General features: G+C 39.0%; 1 protein-coding gene across 1 annotated transcript in view; it reads left to right on the plus strand.

The window, feature by feature from the left end:
* Window positions 1–13,997, plus strand: part of thada (THADA armadillo repeat containing) — a 186,449-nt gene that overhangs the window by 25,152 nt on the left and 147,300 nt on the right. The window contains exon 22 of the mRNA XM_059358754.1: window positions 12,134–12,243. Within this exon, the coding sequence (XP_059214737.1) occupies window positions 12,134–12,243 (110 nt within the window). The remainder of the gene's footprint in view (window positions 1–12,133; window positions 12,244–13,997) is intronic.

The following is a 13,997-nucleotide window of genomic DNA, read 5'->3' on the forward strand; positions in this document are numbered from 1 at the left end:
GAGGGACCTTCAAACATCTGCCGCCACTATTCTTACCGCTTTGAAGTCATATTTTGGGAATAGGATGGTGAACAAGGCTAACCAAACTAGAACGGCTGACTGTGATAGTGTGCTGTGAGAACATTACACCTGCTTGTACCCAGCATAGACACTGATGATGATGATATATATATATATATATATATCTATATAGATATATATATATATAAAAACCTCTGCACACTAAGTAGGTAAACCATGTTGAAAGGTGTAAAAAAGGTTTATTCCACTGTATGTGTGTGTATATGTTCTGTAGCGGGGGGATTATGTGAATGTGTGTGTTTGTCTGTGTGTGTTTGTCTGTGTGTGTTTGTGACACCACGCTGGGAGGCTCTTCAATTAGCATCCGCCCTCGTTAGCGCCGCGCTTTCATTTGAGGCCCGACCCTGCTGGTTTAACGGCCACGACGCCCCTCCCTTTCCACTGCATTCTTTCCAAATCACTTCCACCACCAGCAGGAAAACACTGAGCGCTTCAAACAACACACACACACACACACACACACACACACACACACACACACACATAGACTGACACAGACTCACACAGGAATAGTTGTCTGAGTGGTTCAGCATGTGAACGTCGATAATAACAAGGGTACCAGACGTAGGCTGTGTTTGTCTGTGTAGGGGGTAAAGGGTGTGTGTGTGTGTGTGTGTGTGTGTGTGTGTGTGTGTGTGTGTGTGTGTGTGTGTGTTTGTGTTTGCCCGTCGAGCATGTATTTACACTCCTGAGAGAGAAAGTAGGAAGTATCGTACTGTACTATGTGCTGAACGTGTACTTTTGTGTTTTTGTGATGGAGGACCACAACTTTTTTACATTATCAAACAACAGAGAGTCATCAGTCTGTCTACATCTGGATTAGCAGCATTTTACTGTGTGTTACATATAGACAAGTAGCTTTTAACCTTTTATTTCCTTTTCGTCAGTTTTAGAACTTTTGTTTTCTATGTTCAGTTACCATTCGGAAAAACTGACAACGATTAATTGATTGTCTTTATTTCGAACATGCAAGCAATAAAAAACAAAAAACAAGTTTAAATATTAATAGATTAATAAATAAAAAACAAAACAAAAAAGCAAAAAAATTGAAAAAACAGACACTTTCTGCAAGCTCGAAAGGGGGTAGGAAGCAGTGGTGGGAAGTAACTAAGTACATTTACTCAAGTACTGTACTTAAGTACAATTTTGAGGTACTTGTACTTTAGTTGAGTATTTCCATTCTATGTAACTTTATACTTCTACTCCACAACATTTAGAGGCAAATATTGTACTTTTTACTCCACTACATTTAGCTGACAGCTTTAGTTACTTTTCAGATTCAACATGAAAAAATACCATATATTTAATATGATTACACATTTATAAAACATAACAGTGTATTAAGTAATTAACATTAGTCCTATCTGGACAACAGTAAAATGATACATACATAAATGCATCAATACAAATAATCTTATAATACATTTAGAATATATAAAACAATCTGAGTGGGTCCATTCTGCATAACGAGTACTTTTACTTTTGATACTTTAAGTACATTTTGGTGCTGGTACTTTTGTACTTTTACTTCAGTAAGATTTGAATGCAGGACTTTTACTTGTAGTGGAGTAATTTCACAGTGTTTTATTAGTACTTTTACTTAAGTAAGGGATCTGAATACTTCTTCCACCACTGGTAGGAAGAAGTAAAAAAACGTATCTAGTCCTACCCCTTAAAGATTAGATATATTAAAGATTAGAGATATCGTGACTACAGTGGTTTAGTAACAAGTCCTTAAGGCCAGAACAAGGTTATCATAGTTTTAGCAATTTAAACAGATTTTAAGACATATTAACAGGCTTCTTGGTAGAGCCTTGGATGGATGGATGGATTGATGGATATACTTTATTAATCCCAAAATGGGAAATTACAGTGTAGCAGCAGCATTACACACAGAGACAATAACAACACAATTAAATAAAAAGAACAACCTAGGCATACTTCAAGCAATGAAATATAAAAATACAATAAAAATACAATAAAAAATAAAGTGTCTAAAGAAGGAGTATGCATTAAGGAGTATTTAACAGTGGAGAAAGTGTGGAAACATTTTTGAGCATGAGATAGAACAAAAAGACAGCATTAACAATGCATAAACACATAAAATGAGATTATGAATGAATGAATCAGTGCATGCTAGGACAGTTCAACCATGGTTCTCAACACACCTACCTCAAAAAACCACAATCACAGGGTCAGCACTCATGCCACTCTCCAATAATTTAGCCTTTTTAGAAAATAAAATAAATAAGAGTGCTGTTACCCGAGATCATTTCTCACAGGATTAACAAATCAGTCCTCAAACTGCTTCCAAATAACCAAATTAGCTGGATGAGAAAAAGATTAGTTTAGCCTGACTAAGTTAAAAAAAACAAAAAAAACAGGGCCCCATTCTTCTCCTGTTTTTGATTCCACATGCTCCATAATAACACTGCCTATGTGTTATTATAAAAAAATGTGTCAATATTGTCTCAAATTTATTTCAAGCCAACAATGAGGAGGTCCAAAAATCCTCATTTTTCTGACACCAGCAGATTCTCTGTAGCAGAAGAGCCATCATACCAAAGAAATAGTTCAACATTTTGGGAAACATGCTTATTGTTAATACTTTTTAAATATGTTTTACTTGTTTATTTGCTAATACCTTTCTTATATTATTATACACTACCGGTCAAAAGTTTTAGAACACCCCAATTTTTCCAGTTTTATATTGAAATTCAAGCAGTTCAAGTCAAATGAACAGCTTGAAAGGGTACAAAGGTAAGTGGTGAACTGCCAGAGGTAAATAAAAAAAGGTAAGCTTAACCAAAACTTTTCTTTTCATGTCTTTGTAAGTCATTTGTGTCTTTTTTTTTAGTCATTTTGTGTCTTTTGGTGTCTTTTTTTAGCCATTTTGTGTCTTTTTTTAGTCCTTTAGTCCAACATAAAATGTGATTTTGAATCTTTTTTTTTTTACTTTCAAAACACTATCATGCTCAATAAAGAATTTGAAATGTTGCAAATGTGCATTCATTTCAGAGTAGACTGAGACATTAAACTGCATCATTTTCAATTAAATTCTGGAAAAGTTGGTGTGTTCTAAAACTTTTGACCAGTAGTTTATATACTGCTGTCTATTAGTTTACTATGCTGCTGTAACTCTGGAAGGTAATAAAGGGTATCTTAATCTTATTTCCGTTCTTGATGACGGTTAGATGAAAAGGTTGACGTCACTCTTCGGTCTGTGTTGTAAATATGAAGCTACAGCCAGTTAGCTTAGCTTAGCTTGTTAATTGGTCAGCTTTTGAGGTGCTGGTTGGGGGGTTTTAATACCTTTTGAGGGATCCAGGCCACCTGTTTTCCTGATTCCAGTTTTTGTTTTAAACTAATCTAAACAGCTGCTGGTGGGAGTTTGTTTTGGTCCTCTCAACTTTATCTTGTCTTCGTCTGCAACAATGTGAATACTAGCCTTTTTCCAAAATGTCATACTGCATCTTTACTTAGACAATATTTCAGGACCATTGAAAGTTATTCATTCGTCAATTACTTTGCTGCCGATCACTTCAGTCTATGGCATCGTTTGAGCAACCTATGCAAAGTATTTCCAAATGATTTTGATCAGATTCTTCATAGAAACATGAAATCCATGTAAAGCCTCAGTTTGCCACATTACAGTTTGTCAACAAGTTCTTATGTTCCATGAAATGTTCTCAACATGTTTCTATTATCTGCTGTAAACCAGATGGACACAATAATACGCTGAATATAAGCCAGGGTCATTTAACTGTCACTGCGGAGAGGGACTTGATAATGATGTCACAACCACAATGTCCTGAAGAGATAATTGATGGTGATATCATGGATACCATGTTGTCCGCTGCGGTAACCATGGCGATGAGCTTCATTACATAACCGATGATTTAACCGAGTCCTGCTGAGCGAGGACCACGTGGACGAGAGGAAACTCTGAACTCCTGTCCTCTCCGTCTTTACCGCATCCCTTTTTCTCATACATTCGCTTGTCATCAGTTCCACGCTTCGTGTGTGTGCACACTGTGCCAATAGCGTGTGTGTGTGTGTGTGTGTGTGTGTGTGTGTGTGTGTTTAGCATTAACGTTCAGTGGGGTGATTCCAATAGTGTTTGGAAAGTTGGGTCTGGCATAGTCTCTGCGGACATAGTCATCCTGCCCTACCACAGCGATGACATGCATGGGCAAATATATGTGTATAGTGTGTGTGTGTATAGTGTGTGTGTGTGTGTGTGTGTGTGTGTGAGACCAAAACACACATCTCTTTCCAAAATGTGTGTGAGCTCAACACCTCCTGCGGTCCTCAGCCAGCATCCTGTGTTACATCCTTGTTGGCGTGGCAACATTGCAGATGTTTCTGTCACTGGGTGGCACCATGGCAACAGCAAAAAAAAGTTTTGGATGGGCGTCAATGGTAATGTTTGATTTCTTTCTTTATTTCATTACTTAATTTATTTGTTGATGATTATTTACGCCAATTTTTTCATCATCATAAAGGCGGAACGTTGAAATTGTGACAAAGGAAAAATGGAATAGAAGCATGTTGACGTCCTGACGGGACAATACAAGTTTGTGTGTGTGTGTGTGTGTGTGTGTGTGTGTGTGTGTGTTTGTCTTTATATAGTTGTGAGGACCAACCCTTGGCAGAATACCAACATTGTGAGGACATTTGTAGTTGTGAGGACATTTTTCCCAGTCCTCACAAAGAAAATGCTAGGATAGCCTCTAAAGGCCTTAATTAATCATCTGTATGAATTTCAGGGAAGGTCCTAACAGAGATGGTAAACCCTGAAATGTGTGTGTTGGGCTAGGGGAAGTGGTGGTCCTCACAACTATTAAAGACATGTATCTATGTGTATGTGTGTGTTTGTCTTCATATAGTTGTGAGGACCAACCCATGGCAGAATACCAACATTGTGAGGACATTTGTAGTTGTGAGGACATTTTTTCCAGTCCTCACAAAGAAAATGCTAGGATAGCCTCTAAAGGCCTTAATTAATCATCTGTATGAATCTCAGGGAAGGTCCTAACAGAGATGCTAAACCCTGAAATGTGTGTGTTGGGCTAGGGGAAGTGGTGGTCCTCACAACTATTAAAGACATGTATCTATGTGTATGTGTGTGTTTGTCTTCATATAGTTGTGAGGACCAACCCTTGGCAGAATACCAACATTGTGAGGACATTTGTAGTTGTGAGGACATTTTTCCCAGTCCTCACAAAGAAAATGCTAGGATAGCCTCTGAAGGCCTTAATTAATCATCTGTATGAATTTCAGGGAAGGTCCTAACAGAGATGGTAAACCCTGAAATGTGTGTGTTGGGCTAGGGGAAGTGGTGGTCCTCACAACTATTAAAGACATGTATCTATGTGTATGTGTGTGTTTGTCTTCATATAGTTGTGAGGACCAACCCATGGCAGAATACCAACATTGTGAGGACATTTGTAGTTGTGAGGACATTTTTTCCAGTCCTCACAAAGAAAATGCTAGGATAGCCCTTAAAGGCCTTAATTAATCATCTGTATGAATTTCAGGGAAGGTCCTAACAGAGATGGTAAACCCTGAAATGTGTGTGTTGGGCTAGGGGAAGTGGTGGTCCTCACAACTATTAAAGACATGTATCTATGTGTGTGTGTGTGTGTGTGTGTGTGTGTGTGTGTGTGTGTGTGTGTGTGTGTGAGTGTACACAGTGTACTGTATGAGCGGGACAGACCACCAAAGTCGCTGGTCAGCTGGAGTTTGACAGCTCGGGTGTTTATTTGGCATAGCTCAGCCTGGATGGTTGGAGCCTTGGTTACACAGAGGAGACAGACCATTTGTTTGGTCGCTCTGAAGCTGAGGGAGAAACACAGCCACATGCATACACACACACCGCCGCCAACACAATAGGAATTCTTTGTCCAACACCAGGCTATATTTGCTCTCTAGAGCACAATATTTACTTTACACCATTTTATTTTAGTGCTGACTTCTAAAAGTGGAGTTTATGGCCCCTAATATTACCTGCAGAGGTTCCCAAAATGTACTTTTTTATATCATGTGCACTGCTTCTTGCTGTTCCTGTCAGAGATGGCCCAAAATATGATGATTTATCGAAGCGGAGCAGGAAAAAAAAACTGATCTCAGACCTGCTTTTTTCTATAGTGCATTTTAACCAACAGATCTGCTGAGCCATATGTTAACCCCCCGCTGGGCCAAAGCAGAAGGGACTTTTTTAAAAGGTATTTTTAAGATGTTTTGCATGTAAATGACAGCTACAGTGGGGCGTTTTGGTAGAAAATATAGATATAATGATTTGGGTCATTATATCTATATTTTCACATAAATAAATAAATAAATAAATTCACATAAAATAAGCAAAAAACAATAAATAGTAATGATAATGAGAAAATACAACTCCCTCCCCCTCAAAGAAAAACAGGAGGGGTGAACGGTAGCCAAATAAACAATAATAAAAAAAAACGAAAAATAAAAGTAAAAATATACATATATACATACATACATATACACATACACACACATACACATAAAATCAAACAAATAATAATAATACTAACTAAATAAATAAAATAAAAAGGGACATTTAGAGGAGATATACAGAATGCTTAGAAAAAACAAACAAAATAGCTATAACAATTTGTATATGTTGTGCCTAGAGTTTGACCACCAAATCAGTATACTAAAAACAATTACTGGCCATTTAAAAATTATATCAATTTATCTTAATTAGAACCATCTACGTTAATCATCTAACAATGAAGTAGACTCAATTAGGGAAAGAATGGGATTCCAAGTTTTATAAAAGTTGTCGGAGCACCCCCTAATACTGTACTTGATTTTTTCTAAGTGTAGAAATGACATAAGATCCTTTAGCCAAGAGTTAGGGGAGGGAGGATTCTTATCCTTCCAATGAAGTAAGATACGTCTGTGGGTCGGTACCAGGGCCGGCTCTAGGCATAGGCGACATAGGCGGTTGCCTAGAGCGCCATCTGCTGGAGGGGCGCTGCCAGTCACCCTCGAGGGAGAAAAAAAAAAAAGAAAATGTCAATGCTCACTGTTGCCCTTGCTTCTTGTTCTGTCTTGAAAGTAATAAATATTAACAAAAAAAAGAAACATAAAAAAATTACATTTTGTCACTTGTGGTGCTGAGTCACGTGACGTGTGGTCATTGCCTTGCCCCCCATTTAGACGGTCAGATCGCCCCCCCCCCCCCTTAGACGGTCAGATCGGTGTCACAGAGATCAGGTCATCACCTAGGGCAGTAGTTCTCAACCTTTTTGAGTCGCGACCCCCAATTTAACATGCATGTTGTCCGCGACCCCCACTCACTGAACACAATCTCACACGCACAGTTCAGATCACCCAAAAAAGAAACAAAATGACCAAAAAAAGACACAAAATGACCAAAAAGACACAAAATGACCCAAAAAAAAAAGACCCAAATTGACCAAAAAAGACACAAAAAGACTAAAACACATGAACACTTTAACACAGTGGAGACAGAGCTGACTTCCAAAATGATTTGGCGACCCCCAGAAATTATCTCTCAACCCCAATTGGGGTCGGGACCCCAAGGTTGAGAATAGCTGGCCTAGGGCACCAAATGGGCTAGAGCCGGCCCTGGTCGGTACTATTTCTAAACCAGAACAATTCCTCCTGCAGAACAACAACAACAACAACAACAGCCACTATCAGAGTGCTGTCTAACCCTCGGCTGTCAGGGGAGAAGTTTGCTATTTGGGTCACTGTCACGGCCCCCCGAGCCCGTACGTGTAATTACACTTGGGAAACTTCTCTCTCTCCGCACATGGAAGTTTTTCTGGGAAACGGGCACGTTTGCAAACAGGAAGTTGACGTCTAAATAAAGTCCCCCTCCCCCGCCTGGAGCAGGAAGCCTCGCTCGGCCCTCTTAAACAGTTACACAGACGGGAACCTTCAGCAGGGAAGCTTTAAATAGGGCGCAGCCGCGGCCCGGCTCGGCCCAGCTCAGCACCGCAGCGGTCTGGGCCCCAGCAGCCACGGGGCCATCTAACAGTGACTGTCGCTGCCATTTTTACCCCGGTGAGGTCAGGCCTGTCCTGGGAGTCCACTCTGGCCACCAATGTGATAAGTCATTGGGCTTGGTACCGCTGTGGTCGACTCAGTCCATACTTTGGTGTTTGAGTTAGTCCACTTTAGGTCTGCAGGGTCACTCGAGTTTATTGACCAGTCATGTGGCCACAAACAGGCTGCCTAAGCCCAAATTTTTTGTTGCATTTATAATTTTCATTCTACACATTTTTCATTCATTTCTATTTTTCCCGTTTCAGCGTATTCTGCTGCTTTCTGTCTATTTTAACCCATTGACGCCTAAAACTGCCTGTAAAACCTCTGGGCGATTTTAACCCTATAAAGCCTGAACCATGAAATAATTGCCAGAAAATTCAATTTTTGTAAAAACTGAGTGCTTATTAACCTGCTGACGAATTTTAAGAAATAAATAAATTGCATATATGAATTCTAATTTGTATCATATTTGATACATCAGGTCTTTTTGTGCAATTTGTTGCTCACAGTTTGTTTTTCTCGAACTAACAAAAACATATAAACCCTAACATTTTTAACCTATTAAGACTTTGACTTTTCCTTTTTCCTCAAACATGCAAAATACATATTTTTTCCATATAACACAACATCATACATCTGCTGATATGAAGTTTTTTAATGCAGCAATGACTGATTCATTCGTGGAACCTGCATATCATTTTTGCTACATCTGGTATTTTTGTGCAATTTGTTGCTCAGTTTGTTTATCTTCAACACATGTATACATCAGGTTTTTGATGATGTAGAGGTCTCAAAAATAACTGTATCTAATATGATACACTTGGCTTTATAGGGTTAAAATAACCCCCTAAAACCTGAAGTTTTTTCTGGAAATTCAACAGAAGTGTCAATGCTTCTACTAAATAATAGATTTTTCAGCCTCTGTAGCAGATAGAAATGAAATTCAAAAAGTATTTGAGAGCTTATACAAATACTACAAAACGACGTATCCGCTTTCCAGGCTTCAATGGGTTAAACTTCATGCACTGTGCTGTGAGTCAGTGACATCAGGGTTGAAGGTTACGGCGTCTGGCGTGCTGCTGGTTCCTCTGTGGGTCCTCGTCTGTGTTAGTTTAGATGTTGTGTCTAACCCCACATCCCCCAAGGGGCCGTTGGGATTTTTTTCCCCCCTTTTCACACAGGGGTTTTTTCCTATCAGGGCCTTGCCACCCCTCCCTGTGCCCTCCATGCCACCCCTGACTAAGTCGAGGCCTGGCCGCCTCTGTGGTGGCGGTGATACCGCAGGCTAAATGACAGGGCATGAAGCTCTGCGTCCGCCTCGCCCTGCCGCCTCACCTGCAACACACTCACCAGTTTACACTCAGTTGTGTGTGTGTTGTGTATATATGTGTGTGTGTGTGTGGATGTGTATAGTTAGAATAATGTTGCTAACACTATTACTAACTGGCTGGTTTTACTGACAGTGGCCATTATGTGGATGTCTCAGCATCCTTATTTGAACACACTTGTCACGCTACTGACATGCCGCTCTCACGCTTGACATGCTCGATGCTCACTGGCTGAAAACTAAAGTGGTGTCTCTAAAACAAGAGTGCAGCCAGTGTTACAGCTTCACTTTTCTTTGCCAAATAGAGAAAAGGCTAAAGTAGGATCTGATGATGCATGTTCATCTGTGAATCTTTTCTACTCCCTGCAATGAACCACTTTCTGTCTAAAATGACAATTGCTCCCAAGCTTTGGAACAGTCTCCCTCCCTCACTGCGCTCAGTAGATTCTGTTGTCAGTTTTAGAAGCCAACTGAAGACATTTTTATGTGTTCAGGCTTTTGATTAATTGTTTCAGGACTGCTATGGTTGTTTAAATTGCTGTTGTTTTGGTCTTTTAAAACTTGTATGTACATTTTTATGTTATGTGTATGATTTCTATGTGAAGCACTTTGTGACTTCTGTCTGTGAAAGGTGCTATATAAATAAAGTTTACTTACTTACTTACTTACAAAGCTGCAGAGGGAAATTTTTAATTTTACTGTTGTTTTTTTCTAGCATGTGATTGACCATGAGTGGAATTATGTCATTTGCAAGGGGTGGGGTTGGGCGGAGGGTAATTGTTTTGGCTTTGTATTAAGTTTATTGCATGTATTTAGATGTAATTGCTCAACTTTACAAAATGATTCACACACTACCACAAAGTACAAAGGCTACAAGTGTGGTTTCATTTTAGATCTCTCCTGTTTTCATTGTACTAGTGCAAGAAATTTCGCTAAAACTATTGTTTTTTTGGCTTTTGAGGTGACAGATTTTGCATCCAGTTGATGGAAGGCGTTTTTTTTTTAATGACGTGCACCGTCGAGCATCTGGACCTTTCGTGATGATACAAAATCTATTTAACAAGCTCAGAAAAGGTTTGAGGCCATGTCCATATGTCGTACAATAATGCCTGGTGTGTTTACATGCGTTTTTATTTACATAAGAATGTCAGCAACATTTTAGCCAACATGGTGCCAGAATAGAAAGCAGGGTTTTCCCCCGACAATTATAAGTCTTGGGTGCAGCTCGCAATCGTTTTTTTTTCTCACAGCATCTAAGGAAAAAACTGTGTTTTCTAGTCGTGCTCCTTTTGTCCTCTCCTCTGCCCTCTGTGTTGGAGTTTCACAGCGGGCGGGGCTCAGGCAGCGCCTTCACACGCCAAAAAGTTTGTTGCCCTTTGAAAGGTTGTTGTTATATTACAGTAGCATTAATGGTCTTAAAATGACAAAAGCATTGTTTATTTCAATTATTTCTGAGACTTTATATCGTCCGAGTTTGCATGTTCTCACCGGGTACTCCGGCTTCCTCCCACAGTCCAAAAACATACTGTAACTACGCCGGTCCCACGAAATGAATGGCCACGATTCTTACAGATGTCTCGAAGTTTTATTTTCTCTCTCTCTCTGTACTTCAGCTGACACCATGAAAACTACAATAAATAAAGACATACAAATTTGAAAACATATGCAACTCCCACTCACTGTTAATTATCATTGTAAACATGTAAACAGAAAGTTACCGTGTCCGCCACTTGGACCACATGTAGAATTATTGTTTTGCCGTTGCTTGCTCTCCTCTACAGCCTTTTCTGCTGCTCTGACCCATAATGCAACTGAACCATAACAAAACTGACGCGGCCTCACATTTCGACCTCACATTTCCCACAATGCCTTAAAATCAGACCCTTACATTTCACATTAAAAGTCCCTCAAAAAGAAATACATTTAACCAAACATTTTATGACATATTAATAAACCATCTTATTTATTGTAGTTTTAATCACCTTTTAATAACCAGGAACCTGAATGACCATAAATATGTATAAACAAAACAAGCACATATAAACTGTTTCAGAGACAGTTACACATACACTGAGGTTTAATTTGTGACTCTAAATTGCCCGTAGGAGTGAATGAGAGCAGTAAAAGTTGTCTGTCTCTATGTGTCAGTCCTGTGATAGTCTGGCTACCTGTCCAGGTGTACCCCGCCTCTCGCCCAATGACAGCTGGGATCGCTCGCGACCCGATTCCGGATAAGTGGTTAAGGATAATTACATTACATTACATTACATGTCATTTAGCTGACGCTTTTGTCCAAAGCGACTTACAATAAGTACATTCAACCTGATGGAATCAAGTAAGTACAGAACTTTAAGAGCTAACTGTCATCGCTACATGAGTGATATATGTGATTTGTGATTTTATGTGAAAATGTGATTTTGAATCTTTTTTTTACTTTCAAAACACTATCATGCTCAATAAAGAATTTTAAATGTTGCAAATGTGCATTCATTTCAGAGAACACTGAGACATTAAACTGCATCATTTTCAATTAAATTCTGGAAAAGTTGGAGTGTTCTAAAACTTTTGACCAGTAGTGTATATATAAATATTGAGGCTAAGGATATGCAGGAACCTAGACCGCAATATTGCTGCTGTTATTTCAGTTGCTGATTGTCTGTCTCTGTGTTGCAGGTGGAGGGGGTGGGCCTGTACTTCCGCCAGCAGCTCCTGCAGTCCCGTCATCGTGGCGCCTTTGAACTGGCTTATGTGGGCTTTGTACGCCTCACCGACATGCTGTGCAGGTGTGTGTGTGTTTTCACATTCAGGGCAAAGGGTTGAAAGGTAATCGTGCTGAATGGCTGAGGGCATTAAGCTCCCATTATGACACTGAGTGTCGGTGTGCCTTGTAATTAGTAAGTACTCTCAGTATCACTCCTCAGGTATAATATACTTAATTACATCAAGACACAATACATTAAGACTTTAATTGGTGTTAGTCATCATCTGGAGACCTACCGACGCACACACATGAAAAAAATTAACCTGCTAATAAATGAGGAGGAACCAGCGTTATTCTTTGCACATGGCTGAGTGTGGAGGGTCCGCACTAGGTTCTATACGGACATTCACATACCACAAATCTGTTGTGGCACCACAACGTTTATTGTTTATTGTTTATTGTTTATTGGATTCCCATTAGCTGTCACCAAAATGACTAAATCATAGACAAAAAATGACCAAAAAAAGACACAAAATTACACAAAATGACCAAAAAAAGACACAAAATGACTAAAACATCGACACAAAATTACACAAAATGACCAAAAAAAAAGACACAATTACACAAAATGACCAAAAAAAGACACAAAATGACTAAAACATAGACACAAAATGACCAAAAAAAGACACAAAATGACTAAAACATAGACACAAAATTTTTTGGGATCTTTTTGGGGTCTTTTTTGTGTCTTTTTGGTAATTTTGTGTCTGTTGTTGTGTCTTTTTTAGTTATTTTGTGTCTTTTTTGTGTCTTTTTTGGTAATTTGTGTCTGTTGTTGTGTTTTTTTAAAGTTATTTTGTGTCTTTTTTTTTGGTCATTTTATGTCTTTTTTTGTCATTTTTATGTCTCTCTGGGTTTTTTTTTGTGGTTATTCTGTCTTCTCATTTTGTGCCTTTTTTGGTCATTTGTGTCTTTTTATGGTCATTTTGTGTCTTTTTCAAGACATTCAAAGATTGACATGTTTTCATGTGCTAATGTGCCCCTCTGATTAAACACTGGCCCCTCCTTGGCCCCCATAGTAAAACTGGTCTAGAACCGCCACTGCCACTAAATATAACAAATTGAAACAAAAAGTTATTTTTGTTGCAAACACAGTCTCTAGAATTTGATGTACGCTCAACCAAAATGGGTTTTAAGATTTCTTTTTAATCATCTTTTAATTCTGAACAACATGAAAGAATTTCTCACTTCTTTCTTGCTCCTCCCTGTTTTTCCTCAATGGCCGGTTGTGGAAGATGTCTTTAGCCCTGCGGCAGGTGACGAACCACAAAACCGTAGCAGCAGTGTTGACTTTGAACCACCCAGCGCTGAGCAGTTAAAACAAAACTCACTTGTTTTGTTCTTGTACTGAAACCAGTCTCGCTGTGTGTTGTGTAATGAGGGCGACATTCTAGTGGTTGTGTGGAGGAGCACAGTGTGTGTGTGTGTGTGTGTGTGTGTGTGTGTTTGTACTTCCTACATAGTGAGGACCGGAACACGTTTTTAACCAACAGAGTGAGTACATTTTTGCGAAGTGAGGACATTTCGGCCGGTCCTCACTTCTTTAGAGGCTTTTTTTGAGATTTCAGACTTTATTTTATGGTTAAAGGTTACAGTTAGGTTCATGTTAGGGTTAACATCAGGGGCTAGGGAACAAGGTTATTACAGTTAACGAACAGGAAACGAAATAACGAAAACTAGAATTGGAAAAACATTTTCGTTAACTGAAATAAAAATGAGTTTTTTTTTAAATTATAACAAACTGAAACTGTATTGTGTGGTTACAAAACTAACTAA

This window comes from Centropristis striata, chromosome 20 (genome assembly GCF_030273125.1).
Source record: "Centropristis striata isolate RG_2023a ecotype Rhode Island chromosome 20, C.striata_1.0, whole genome shotgun sequence".
In the NCBI taxonomy this organism is placed as follows: Eukaryota; Metazoa; Chordata; class Actinopteri; order Perciformes; family Serranidae; genus Centropristis; species Centropristis striata.